At 40.6% G+C, this 13,744-nt stretch overlaps 2 protein-coding genes across 5 annotated transcripts in view; one reads left to right on the top strand and one right to left on the bottom strand.

The window, feature by feature from the left end:
• pnpla7b (patatin-like phospholipase domain containing 7b) overlaps positions 1-11,584 on the bottom strand; it is a 30,873-nt gene extending 19,289 nt beyond the window's left edge. For 2 of the 3 annotated variants that reach the window (XM_005464286.4, XM_005464285.4), the window contains exons 1-8: positions 11,453-11,584; positions 10,802-10,845; positions 7,172-7,234; positions 5,479-5,566; positions 4,813-4,892; positions 1,417-1,511; positions 1,191-1,331; positions 673-832 (exon numbers count right to left, since the gene is read on the bottom strand). In XM_005464286.4, coding sequence (XP_005464343.1) covers positions 673-832; positions 1,191-1,331; positions 1,417-1,511; positions 4,813-4,892; positions 5,479-5,566; positions 7,172-7,234; positions 10,802-10,843 — 669 coding nt within the window. In that variant the 5' untranslated portion in view covers positions 10,844-10,845; positions 11,453-11,584. Of the gene's footprint in view, positions 1-672; positions 833-1,190; positions 1,332-1,416; positions 1,512-4,812; positions 4,893-5,107; positions 5,171-5,478; positions 5,567-7,171; positions 7,235-10,801; positions 10,846-11,452 lie in introns of those variants that run through there. The other variant, XM_019365544.2, reaches the window with a different exon arrangement.
• A 333-nt stretch (positions 11,585-11,917) lies between these two features.
• Positions 11,918-13,315, top strand: mrpl41 (mitochondrial ribosomal protein L41). Of its 2 annotated transcripts, none has more exons than XM_003459002.4 (2): positions 11,918-12,019; positions 12,713-13,315. In XM_003459002.4, the coding sequence occupies exon 2, from the start codon at positions 12,728-12,730 to the stop codon at positions 13,133-13,135; it is 408 nt and encodes a 135-aa protein (XP_003459050.1). In that variant the 5' UTR covers positions 11,918-12,019; positions 12,713-12,727; the 3' UTR covers positions 13,136-13,315. The 2 variants fall into 2 exon arrangements, with proteins under 2 accessions (XP_003459050.1, XP_005464345.1); XM_005464288.4 differs by having other exon boundaries at positions 11,919-12,019; positions 12,717-13,315.
• Positions 13,316-13,744: the final 429 nt, after the last annotated feature.

Below are 13,744 nucleotides of genomic sequence, written 5' to 3' on the forward strand. Positions count from 1 at the left end.
ATTCAGTTTAATTCATTTCAATTTTATCTAAATAATGCCAAATCTCGACAGTTATGCAAACCTATTAAGTGTTATTTAAACAATCAAGGTAAGGAAACAACCTCAGCAGAGGACAGAGGCTCCTCTGTCCTTCAACACTATGGTGTTTTTTTACATCACATCCAAGCAGCTTTAGTTCTGAGGCTGCTTCTTCTGTCCTCTTCAGGGGCCTGTGTGATGAAGTGAAACCTCACTAAAATCAGCTATTCTACTACGCAGAGTCAGTCAACCCAGGATAAGTATCCACCTGGAAGCTGGCATGACCAATCATATATTTTCTGGAGTCATTCCAGGAAAAATAAATCAGCGGTTCCCATCTGACCCCCTCAAAATCTTTTTGTAAAGTAACTTCTTTTTTAGTTTTACATTCATACTATGAACACTTGACTTAAAGTACAACTCATCTGTAGTCTTAATAATCAATCTACTACCAGATATAATCCCAACAAAAATGTGGCAACCTGCTGGTAACCCCTCCCCAAACTCATTAATATTACCTCTTTATAAGTGAGAATGCCAATAACTCACAATTTGTTAAAGGCTTAAACCAGTGCAAACCATCCTCCATCTTGATCCAACTGGTCCAAACAACAATCAAGAAAAGAAAAGACAAAAAGCTGCACGGGTGCTTACACTCTCGTGGATGCACAGCTCCAAGCGGCCATCTTGAACCACGTAAATACTGTCATCAGTGTCACCGGGTCGGAAGAGTCCCTCTCCTTGGTGCAGCTGGATCAGCACCATGTGACGACACAGCTCCAAGAACAGAGGTTTCTCGAAGTGCCCGAGCACCCTGTGTGTGAATGACATGGCTCTATTACTTCTAGCTGGGATAATCATGGTACATATCCAACAGTGAATATGCCTAATACTGATTGTGAAACCACAGATGAATCCTTACAATGACCTAGTCATTATTTTCTGGATTACAGATAACACTAAGTTGTATTTGAAGGTCCCCAAGACGGAATTGCATGGGCACCAGGCTCACCCATTGAAATTCATCCCTGTGGTTTGTTTTTTTAAATATAAAAACTGAGTAAATTATTAAAATTATTAATTTGACACTAACACTCATTAGCACTCTGTGAATCACTTTACTTTCTGAGTTTGGTGCTGAATGAGGACCATTATGTATCAAGAATACTGACCTGACATTTTTCAGCATGTACAGCACTTCAGAGGGTAAATGGGAGTTCTGCACGTCAAACTCAGTGAGGTCAGCCTCCAGCAGGCAGGGAGGAGGCTCCTTGGGCTGCAGGGTCGGGGGCTCCCTACGAATGCGCAGGATCCTAAAACAGACACACTCATCACACTGTGTTGCTGTTTTGCTTTTTTTTACACTATGTTTTCTCTTCTGTTTTTACAGGGGCTCACTTGCGAGCTATAGAAAGAACTTTGGTCCTCTTCCTCACTCGCTGCCGCACGGCTGAGTTTGAGTTGGAAGTAGGCACCGAGGAAAGTGTCTGAACCTGCAACAGCAAGAAAGAGAAACATGATGCTACACAGAAGGCATTTTGATGATAATACACATACCAGTATATATAGATATAGATACTGTAAGGTATATGATTCTCTCTAGCAGCCATACTTAATGACAGCTAAATTCCAGCACACTAATATATTTGATTTGTCATCACTAATCTGTCTGGACAGCATTCAGTTAAGATGACCATACACTGCATTCACAAAGGAAAAATCAACGACCATATCTTCCAAGTGGTATCGTGCAACCAGTAACCATTCCTTTTTTATAACTGCCTATGATGCAATGTTAAAAATGTTTAGCTAAAAATACTCAAGTAAGTTAGAAGGTTGTTAGCAAAAAAATTAAAATGTTCTGCCAATGAACTGGTGCCTCGATTTACTCCCGCTTCTCCTCCACTTCCCTTTTTTCAGCATTTATAAGCCATTATTGCATGTTGCTGACTTTTGTCTTCTCTCTCTCGTAGTTTATATTTGCTTCTCTTTCCTCGCTCCTTCTTCCCTCTCATCCCCCAACGGGATTGTAGGAAACTGGAATTTTTCCTAGCAAGGTTTTGCCAAAGTGGCAACTTCCAAGCTACAGAAATAAATAAAACTGATGCAAAAGTGCCAAAACTGCAGTTCCTAAACTGAGGCCACCTTCAAAAGAAATTCATTCCCATGGACAGTTTAAAAGACGTACACAGCTTCCAGGTGTGAAAAGTAAAGCTTTAAAACTGCATTCTTTTTAAAGGCCTCAGTAACTGTTGCTGCAAAAACACTTCTGGTCCTATAGAAAGATGTGGAAAAAGGCTCTTTTTCCTGCAGAGTTTATGGTGTCAGTCACTCATTTTAGGTCACAATGAGTAAAACATCAAGTAAACTCAGTGCCAGAAGGACAGTTATCCAGGAAATGCTCAGGACAAGTCATTATCCAATGAGCGTGTGGATCCACAGTCAGATCTGCCTCTCACTCATTACATAAAATTTCAAGACAGCAAGATGGTGACAGCAAAAACGCTTACTCCCAGGATTCAAAACTGAATATCACAAACCAATGGATGATTGGTTGACTATACTGTCTGTTCTCCTGTCTATGACTAATCCCCATAAACTCTTGTGTTAAAATGCTTTAGTAACTATCAGAGTCTGAGTCACTGAACTGAACCTCTTGACTCTGTTTGTCCTGTTGGTGCCTACAGACGATTCAGCAAGTTTGTGCTTCAGTTTTAGTGGGTGAACTTCGGGTATTTTTGGAATACACACGTTAGCAGATAAGTTAGTGCTCCACACTCTTGTACAATTACAGTTGCTTTTAGCTCTGAAAAGCCTCACATTATGGTGGCAAAAACACTAATGGCGAGGCCTTGAAATGCCTTGAAATGCGAGTCCTGAATTTGGTAAGCAACATAATGGTGGCTATGTCCATCTTTTATATACAGTCTTGGTCTGCCCAAGGTCTCTTCAGTTTCACTAAATGATTGCTCATAAGAGATTGTTGAGGTTCTCTGTAACTTTTGTAGCATATACATGACGTTGCAGACCTGCATTGAGGTTTTGTTCTTCTCTGTAAAATTTTCAGTTTTTTTTAACCCTCTACTGCATAGCGTTGCCCTGAGGCAACAAACCACATTTTCATGCCTCACACTGGCCCATCAAAAAAAAAAATAATGCTACCAGGGGGGGGACCCCTTTCTACAAACTGCACTACATGAGAGACATCTCCATTAGGAGGTAAGATAAAGATCACTATTTTACATATTTATAGTGAAATAAATGTAAATGTATATAAAAAAAATACTTGCATGTGCACGAATATGTTAAGAAGTATATTTGATTGTTTGTTCTACTTTTTAAAATGTATTTATACAGTAAAACTGTTAATTTTCATTCGTTGCCTCAAGGCAACATTGTGCAGTTAGCCTATTTTTCTTCAGGCAATATAATGCATTAGCATCTGTGTGTAGAGATGTGTTTGTGTGCATTTATATGATCATAGTCAATGTTTTTTACTTTACAATCTACTGATAATTACAGGACATGGACGTAAAAACCTTTTATGGAAGGAAACCAAGGGAATGTGCAGTTAGGGACATTCCCTCAGAAAGTGAGGACAGTGAGCTTTCAGGGAGTGACAGTGAAGTGGAGGAGTGGATCCCTGAGTCAGGTTTAAGGGACACTTAGGAGCTCAGGGGTCAGTTGGTAAAGTAATTGTTTGTGTGTGTGTGTGTGTGTGGACGTGTATTACTTATTGTTGTGGGGACACATCTGTTTACACACTCACATTGTGAGGTCTCGCCTACTTTATGGGGACAAATTGCAAGGTAAGTCATTAAACTTTAGGGTGAAGACTTGAGCCAGGGTTAGGGTAAAGTTAGGTTTAGGATAAGGTCAGGGTTAGGGTTAGGTTCAGGCAGGGACTTGTGATGTGTAGGGTCAGGATAAGTCTCCAGGAAATGAATGTAAGTTAATGTAATGTCCCCAGAAGTGATGTAAACACAACATGTGTGTGTGTGTGTGTGTGTGTGTGCGCACGCGTGCATGTGCATCTTCCCGTTGCATTTATTTCTTTCTAATACTTTTTTCTTTTCGATGCAGGGTGCCAGGGTGCAATGGTACAGCAAAAGCGATGTGCCGCAAATGCAATGTGGACCTCCTCTTCACCCCGACCGCAACTGCTTCCTGAGGTTCCACACTGAATGAACAAGACGGATCCCTGAGAGATCCCTGATCAAATGTTGGATGTATTTTGGTGTTTTATTGCTCTGTGAAGTGTTTGCATTGTTTCTTTGTTGTTGGTTTATGTGTTCATCCTTGTTGTACTAATAAAACTTATTATAGAATAACTTGGTGTTTGACTACCCTTGTTGCACAATGTTGCCCTGAAGCAACAAACCAATATCTGCTTGGGGGGGGGGTAGCAAATTTTATGATTGATACATTATTAGGGACCCTAAAGCTCCCCCAAAATAGGGTGAAATATTTTTTTCCCAAAAAGTTAAAAAGTCAGTAGAGGGTTAAGTATCATCAATTACTCAAAAAAAGGCTCAGTGCTTGTCACTCAGTAAAGACTTCTGCAAACTATTAGTGATCATGCAGTGAAGTATATAAAAATAGCATTAAAATGAGTCATCAAGATTCCTGTATAAGTTTGTTTCTTGCCATCATCTTTACCTTGATTAATAAAAGGAAAACAAAATATGATAACAGACAACAAAGACTGTGGACACATGTTTATCAAACACACACAACAGAAGAGCCTGCTGGGGGTGATGGTGCCCTCAAAGTGTGGATCAAGAAATAACTGACCTTTCTCATGATCTTTCGGCCGTAGAACATCACTTTGTCTCGCTTCCTAAAACGGTAGTGGGGGACGCCGGCCTCCTCCTCTGAAACAACCAAAAGGCCTCCGTAAGATCTGTCTGTGCTCAGCACAGAGCAGGAAATCTAACTCTGGAATGTAACTGTTGATTTATAAAACACTGCTGCTTCAATAAGCACTGTCCAATAGTCTCAGGCTATCTGCTAAAGGTCACCTTACTGTCACATTCCTACTGCAAATCTGTTTATATTTATGTATTTTAAATCAGGGTTGAAGACGTACCATCATTGACTTGAATTACATTAACTTATGGACAGTTTGTCCACCTCTTTGTTTCATTTGCACCTGTTTAATGTAAAAAAAAAAACATGTCTCTTGTGTGCAAAAGATAGAAATAGTAATACAAATAGTATCTAGTATCTAATAGTTTACATTCAAAACGTTTTATAAGTGATTTTTGCATTTAAACCTCACCCTGCAGTAATACTTTAACAACAAACATCAGCTAAAACAGTCATATCAATGGTAGGCTAGAAAACTCTTATTCATGTTTATGACTCTGAACACTCAGAGTGCAATTGGTTCATCACTGAATATTTTTAGATACACAGAAACAACATGGGTTTGGGGCGTGCAGCGTGCAGAGAACTGACTTGATAGTTTGTATCTTCTGTAAAGGAGGAACACAACAACTCCAACGACAGACATCACCATCACTGCTCCAATCAGCACAGCTGTCCACTGGAAGAAATAAAAAAACCACCATGCCCAACATCAAAACACTTTCACTTGTACATTTGTGTACCTAAAAAAGTAAAAGCTAAAACACATTTTAAAGGTACTCCTTGTATATTCAAACCTTCAACTAAGGCTGTCAACAGAGTATTTAAAAGGCTTGCCTGTGTTGTAATGAGAAAATAAACAGCTTAAGTTAAAATAGGACCAAACAATACTTTCATGCAAGACCAACTTTTACCACAAGATGGTGCTGCTCCTTGTCAAACCCCACTGTGCTAGTGCCTGCTAGTCTGTCCTGAACTGGAAGTCCCACAGGACCTTAGCTCCGCTGTTCTCAACCACCTTTAGTGGTGTCTCCCATCTGGACTTGGGCACTTCTTGTTCATATGTGGTACAGCTGTTCCAGATTCTAGCCAATTGGTTGTGCCTCAGTGTTTGCAGTCTCAGCTTGCACCTTGCATCCTCCTGCTCTGTGTTGATCAGTCTCCATGACACCTTTGCAGTCTACAACCTGTCAGCTGTGGTAGAGTCCTGCCTCTATTGATCTGATGCTTAGTGCCTGTTCTTGTGCTGGCATGATAAGAACCTCTATCCGTTTCTTTAGTCCGCCCATTTCTGGCCACTGGTAGGATTTCTTGATGTCTGCCACTTCCTCTCTCTGTCAATGGAACATCCCATGCAGGGGGATGTCTTCACAGATGCTCCGTGTTTCATCTTGGATTGTGGCTCTGACATTCCTTAATCCTCACCCTCCCTCTTTCTGTTGCTCATAGAGCCTTAGAGTGCTAGACTTCATGTGAAGACCTCTGTGGCATCTATCTCCTCCTGTGACCAGCTTATTGTTTCAGCTGGGTATCTAATGACCAACAGGGTGCATGCATTGGCTTGGATCTTTTTCTACCATTCAGCTGGCTTCTTATTACCTGATAGCTATAGATCTTTCTATCAAAAGATCACTACATCAATCTACAGATGTATATATGGTAAAATGGTAAATGGCCTGTATTTGTATAGCGCTTTACTTAGTCCCTAAGGACCCCAAAGCGCTTTACACTACATTCAGTCATTCACCCATTCACACACTGGTGATGGCAAGCTCTGCCGGACACTGGCGCCACCGCGCCCTCTGACCACCACCAGTAGGCAACGGGTGAAGTGTCTTGCCCAAGGACACAACGACCGAGACTGTCCGAGCCGGGGCTCGAACTGGCAATCTTCCGATTACAAGACGAACTGCCAACTCTTGAGCCACGAAGCTATATAGCCATATATCTATATATTGATAGATCAATAGGTTGTAGTTTTTGTCTGTTAAACAGAATATTTGTCAGGCTAAATAGTGCATTTTCTTATTACATGGGTGGACAATTTCCACTAGCAGGGGTGGTGTTTTACCAGAAAGTAAAACACCACCCCTGCTAGTGGAAACTTTACTAAATTTAACTTATTCTGAATACGATGAGTACCTTTAAAGGAATATAAATAATATTTAAATATACAGTAATAACAGAAAGCATTCACACTTAATTCTTTCTTTTGTTTCCTTTCAGTTTTTTGTTATATATCGTTTAGTATATAAAAGCACACAAGCCAACTTCCAGTGTTTACCATATTGGCTTCTGTCCGTTCCTCCACAAAATGTTCCATCGTGGCCTTAAGCCTATCCAGCTTCTGAAACATCAGAGACAACACAAAGGAAATGAAATGCCTCACAGCTGAAGGTGGGACAGGGTGTGCATTTAGAAAAGAATCAGGGTTGGGAACAGTCAAGATAAGATTAAAATACAGTCTGTTTTCACACAAAAGATCTAACAGTCTGATAAAGCATTGCACAATATTCTATATTAGTTATCATCTGAGCCTTTTAGTTGAGTGCCACAGTGGAAAAAATCTGTTAATTTCCAGCTCCATGTTTTTATTCTTGGGGTCTATTAGACTTATTTCATGTAACTCAAAGTTATAATTCTTAATTACTCTATACTGGTCCTTGGTACAGCCCTACAGTTCACCCTCTGAAACAAATTGTTTTAAGTCCATCCATCCATCCATTCGCTTCCGCTTATCCTTTTCAGGGTCGCGGGGGGCGCTGGAGCCTATCCCAGCTGTCATAGAGCGAGAGGCAGGGTACACCCTGGACAGGTCGCCAGTCTGTCGCAGGGCCAACACACAGGGACAGACAACCATTCACACTCACATTCACTCGCACATTCACACCTAGTGACAATTTCGATTATCCAATTAACCTATCCCCACAAGCTGCATGTCTTTGGACGGTGGGAGGAAGCCAGAGTACCCGGAGGGAACCCACGCAAACACGGGGAGAACATGCAAACTCCGCACAGAAAGACCCCGGCCTGATGGTGGAATTGAACTCAGGACCTTCTTGCTGTGCGGCAACAGTGCTAACCACCGTGCCACCGTGCTGCCACCCACCATGCCACCACGATGTTTTGATTCATCCCCATTAATTTTCTTCAGACTGAAATTATTTTTTTATTTGGTTTATTGTTACCATGTAACAACCCCTTAATTTCTTACTCAATGAAAGCAGACTAGGAGTAAGCCTTGAAGCTCTTTTCTGTCATATTTCAGGCCTTCTTATAGAACAAAATGACTTGGTGTGCATCAGAAGTTAGTGAGGGTGATCTCTGCCTATGCAGTTGCCCTTGGAAAAACTCATAAACTAACATACCGGTAGTCATCAAACCACAACTTTATTTATATATACTGAGGTGTCAAAACTCTGTCATATAGTGTAGGGAGCAGATGTCAAATGTTGTCTTTATGGGGGGAAAGACATAAACGGTTTATTTTATTGATTACATTTTATATTTCTAGAGCATGTTTTCATGAATCACGGATCAAAATCATCCTCACCTTATGGTACATCTAATATTTTCTGTTATCTTATACTAGACTTAAATGCAGCCCCTTAGTTCTTTTTATCTTCTGACTCAAGTAAGCCATTTGAGCTCCATTTTCTTTCCCTTTAGCCTAACTTCTTCACATGCTGCTCAAACAACACATTTCAGAAGCATGTGGGTATGGTTTCTTCCATTGTAACAGTGTATACACACATTCACTGGACACCTTTCCAGTGTTTATTTTAGAGATTAGTTGATTGTCCCAAAGTCAGCTGGTCTGTAAGCTAGAACAGTAGAGATTCCAATTGGGCAAATAAAATGAAGGAGCTGGCGGTGTTGCCCAAAGTCAGAGTGATTTCTAGGAGTGCAGTTTACTTTTCTTCATGGAGACATGTCTGCAACAGCATTAACTGCAATGTGTCCACAGATGGGACAAAGACTGCACCACTAGCTTAAACAGGAAAACTGGGAGGCTTACCGTTCTTGTTAATAACCGCTGGTGTGACCCTTCTCACATTAGTGTACTGATGGACTTTGACTACAGTGGTGTGAAAAAGTGTTTGCCCTATTCCTGATTTCCTAGTTTTTTGTGTCTGTCACACTTAAGTGTTTCAGATTATCAAAAAAATTTAAATATTACGCACAGATAACACAAATAACCACAAAATGCAGATTCTAAATGGAGGTGTTTATTATTAAGGGGTAAAAATCCAGCCCTACAGTGTGTAAAAATGATTGATTGGGCCACCCATAGCAGCAACAACTGCAATCAAGCATTTGCAATAACTGGCAATGAGTCTTTTCCAGCGCTGTGGAGGAATTTTAGCCCACTCATCTTTGCAGAAACGTTGTAATTCAGCCACATTGAAGGTTTTGAGCATGAACCGCCTTTTTAAGGTCTTGCCGCTGCGTCTCAATCAGATACATGTTAGAATTTTGACTAGGCCACTCCAAAGTCTTCATTTTGTTTTTTCTAAAGTCATTCAGAGGTGGACCTGCTTGTGCATTCTGGATCATTGTCCTGCTGCAGAACCAAAGTGTACTTAAGCTTGAGATTGTGAACAGCTGGCCGGACAATCTCCCTCGGGATGTTTTGGTCGACAGCAGAATTCATGATTCCATTTACCACAGCAAGTCTTCCAGCAAAAGAGCCCCAGACCATCACACTACCACCTCCAGATTTTACTGTTGGTACGATGTTCCTTTTTTGAAATACTGTGACACATTTACGCCACATGTGATGCATGGGTGAATTCAGTCTCTTTCTTATTGTTGAATAATGAACTCTGACCTCAACTGAGACATGTGAAGCCTGCTGTTCTTTAATGTCGTTCTGGGTTCTTTTGTGACCTCCTGGATGAGTCGTCGATGTGCTCTTGGGCCTGTTCCAAATTTTGTCCATGTGTGGATAATGGTGCTCACTCTTGTTCAATGGAGTCCCAATGCCTTAGAAAAGGCCTTATAACCCTTTCCAGACTGATAAATATATCAGAGAAGTCTTTGTTTCTTAAGTGCTTGTTTGGACTGTGGCATGATGTGTTGCTTTCTGAGATCTTTTAGTCTGTTTCACGTTGTCAGACAGATTCTGTTTAAGTTATTTCTTGATTCAACAGGTCTGCCAGTAATCAGGCATGAGTGTGTTTAGTGAAACTGAGCGCTGCTGCTTAAAAATGTGGTTAATGGCAGTTAATAACAAAATGAATTTTAACTGGTTGCTGTCCAGACTTGTTCTCATCAGCAGAGCTGGCTGCAGGTCTGCTTTTGCAAGCTCTAAGCCTGACATGGCCATTCTGCAAGTCTAATAATGTTGTGGGTTTGGAGCTCTACTCTCTGACAGAGGTTTCAGAAAGGAGGATGCTATCCAGTCTTTCACGCCCTCTCATGCTTGGCCAGCCACAGAAGCACCCCTCCAACAAGATGCACCACAAAATGTCAAATCATTCCTACCTGTGGAAATTAAACTCTTTATGGGTCTATCTGTGGGTTTAATCATTGCAACTCCTCCGGGATTATATTCACTTGTAATATCTTGTTTACAATATCTTGTTTACTTGTTTCTTGTACATGTATCACTACTTTGCAATATTTAATTCAACATTGCTCTTTGAGGGCCTTATTATTTATATAGAGGATTTACATGTTCTGTCTTTCATATTTGTATTTTAATTGAGCATCTATAACACAACTATTTTCTCCTGGGGTTAATAAAGTATTCTGACTCTGACTGAGGTGAACAGCTACACTAAGCCTTTATAATGAGGTGCTGCAACTCTGCAGTGTAAATTATCATTCAATTAGCAGAGGGATTTTTTTTTTTACATAGCTTTAAGAACATAAGACTTAGTTAGACACTGAAATTCAACAAATGACTTACTGGATATATACTGCAGAGCTCCTCTTCATCATTGTCTTCCATACCTATTTAAAAAAAGAAAGAAGGAAAAGGCTACCCTAAAACAATGTTTGAAAACTTTGCAAAGCCTAACCTTTCATGTGACTCTTTACTCATTAATGCTTTGTTCTCGCCAGCTGATCGAAACGAGGTCACAGAGCAGAAATCTGGGTTAAAGATCACCACCAGCTCTCACTGACTGTTGGTAACCAGACACTCCCTCCCGCGCTGACACACTGCAACCCTGTCGCATGCGTATCTATATCTGAAGAAGTACAAAGCTCGACCATGGGGAAAGATAACGTTTTCACTTTGTTTACTAAACTTACTTCTCTCTTATTTGCTTGTCATCATGTAAAAGATCCAAATACAACACGGATCATAACGACGCTGATCCTGGTTGGCGGAATTCCAAAGTAATATGGAAACAGCGTCTACCTACAGCTCTAACCTTACCTTTAATATCAGGTTTAACTTCACTGTAAAGTTGCAGTTCTCATTTTTGTATGTTTATATGTGTGTGTAGCTCTGTTCCGTTACCCAAGAGGACAATGGAGTGGAAAAGAAACACTAAACTAGTAAGTCTGCGCTGACAGAGTCCCTGGACAAAGCAAGAAACAATCTCTAGCTTACCTTTTTAGACTAAAGTCAAGCAAAGAATGTTCCCATGCACCTTTCTTATGTCAAAGTTTTTACGTTTACATGCCTTCCAGTTCTTTGGAAAAAGCAATCTAAATGTCCTGTCATACCTATCAAAATAAAACCTTTCTTAACAAAAGGCTACAGCAACACGGAAGAGAATATAAGATTTGTTTTGTTTTTTTGATGTTGAAGATGAGGATGTCGAATGAAAAACAATAGCTTTTATAATAGAAATTATATCCATAGTTCATTTGAACAAGGACAAAGAATGTTTATCTTTTCATATGCTAACGTGTTTTTGAAATCTTTAGCTGTGTCCAAAGGCTGCATCCTTCGAAGCATGCAGCCCTTGAATTGGGACACAGCTTTTATTTTGAAGGGTCGTTTTTCCACTCATGGGCTCTGCGTATTGTCTTACTTGACGTACCTCCAATCACTGGCAGCGAAATAAGCATCTCGTATTTTGATTGGTAGATGGTGCCTAATGTCGTCCAATCACCAAACAGTTTGTTAACTAGTGAAGCAGCTCGATAGCGTTGGGCTCACGGTGTGGTGAAGGTGAGTGAAGTCGAATATTTTATAGATATATAAATATGAATGTAACTATTTCTGAATCTGCAGTTCATCTAATAATTATAATAATATCCAGAATTTTATCTGAAATTCATTATGAGCTCGAAAGCAGCATTAAATTTAGCTATCATTTAAGTTGTTTGCTAGTTAGCAAGCTAACCAGTGAACCAGTTACAGAAATCAGCACTTAAGGTTTCTTACTAAACTATAATGTAACGCATGTTGACCCTAACCCAGGGGTGGGCAATCTCAGTCCACGAGGGCCGGTGTCCCTGCAGGTTTTAGATCTCACCTTGGGTCAACACACCTGAATCACATGATTAGTTCGTTACCAGGCCTCTGGAGAACTTCAGGACATGTTGAGGAGCTAATTTAGCCATTTAAATCAGCTGTGTTGGTTCGAGGACACATCTAAAACCTGCAGGGACACCGGCCCTCGTGTACTGAGATTGCCCACCCCTGCCCTAACCCTAACCCAGAGTACAGTCAGAACAATAAAGAATCACTGTTACCTGACTACAAAGTAAAAATGAAAGTAATTTTTGTGTATTGATGAACAATATTCTTCAGGATGTTGTCCATCTTCCCCGACAGTGTATTTGGCTGTTTCATGAGATGGTGTATACCCACTCTTTATTAAAATCAACGCTTTTGTTTTTACTCTCTTCTGTCCTGGAGGAAGGCTGTGCCAGCATGGGTGTGTTATCCACGCTGATGAGGGGGCTGGTGCGAGGCGCTGACAGGATGTCCGAGTTCACGAGCAAGCGTGGATCAAGGACTCATAACAAAGGCAGGGGCGCCAGGCCTGCTGGACGGAATCTCCCCAGCTCAAAGTTTCTAGCCATTCGGTCCATGATTCCGGAGTTTGTGGTGCCTCCTTTGGAGGGATTCAAACTCAGACCATATGTCTCATACCGTGCCCCGAAAGGAACAGAACCTCCACTCACAGTGCAGAGTCTGTTCGATGAGGTTGTGGCTCCTCAGATCAAACAGGACTTTGAAGCAGGCATTTTCAGCAAAGACCAGCTAGAGAAGTATGGATTTGAGCCCACACAGGAGGGGAAGCTCTTCAAGCTCTATCCAAAGAATTATGTACGTTAATGATGGATTTCCAAAGACTCGCTGATTAACTGGGGACTGAAAGCTGCAGACCAACTGATGAGAGCCCCTTCTAGAAAATCAACTACTACATAAACTGTTCAGGAAAAAGGCCTTGTCTTAAAGGTTTTGTTATTTGATGACCTGGAAAAATAAAACGAAAAGCATGAGTAATACTGCAAAGCTGTCAGATATTCATTATAATGGTTTGAGCTCCACTATTACTGGTTTTTTTTTTTTTAAAGTTATTATGAGTCTTCACTGAGGGACTGGTGATCTTGTTCAAGGCTATGTAGACTAGCTACTCGTGACATATTTAAAAGTTAAACACAGTGGTAATTATTCCATTACCACATAATAGTTTGCTTTATTTTTCAGGCCATTAAGTGCCTAAAATTGCAGTTACCTGTACTCTAATGTCCACTTCAGACTGGCTAAAAGTGAATCAATCCCCATAGACTCATGTTAAAATATTAAAAAACATTAAAAGCATAATTACAGTCTGGTACAAATAGTTTTGTTCTGTAGGTAGGTTCATAATATCTCTACATTGAGTTGAGTAACTTCTAAGGGTGGCCACTTTAGTTCAGATGTGGACAGATGAAGGCAGCT

The sequence above is a fragment of the Oreochromis niloticus genome, linkage group LG12, assembly GCF_001858045.2.
Source record: "Oreochromis niloticus isolate F11D_XX linkage group LG12, O_niloticus_UMD_NMBU, whole genome shotgun sequence".
Lineage (NCBI taxonomy): Eukaryota > Metazoa > Chordata > Actinopteri > Cichliformes > Cichlidae > Oreochromis > Oreochromis niloticus.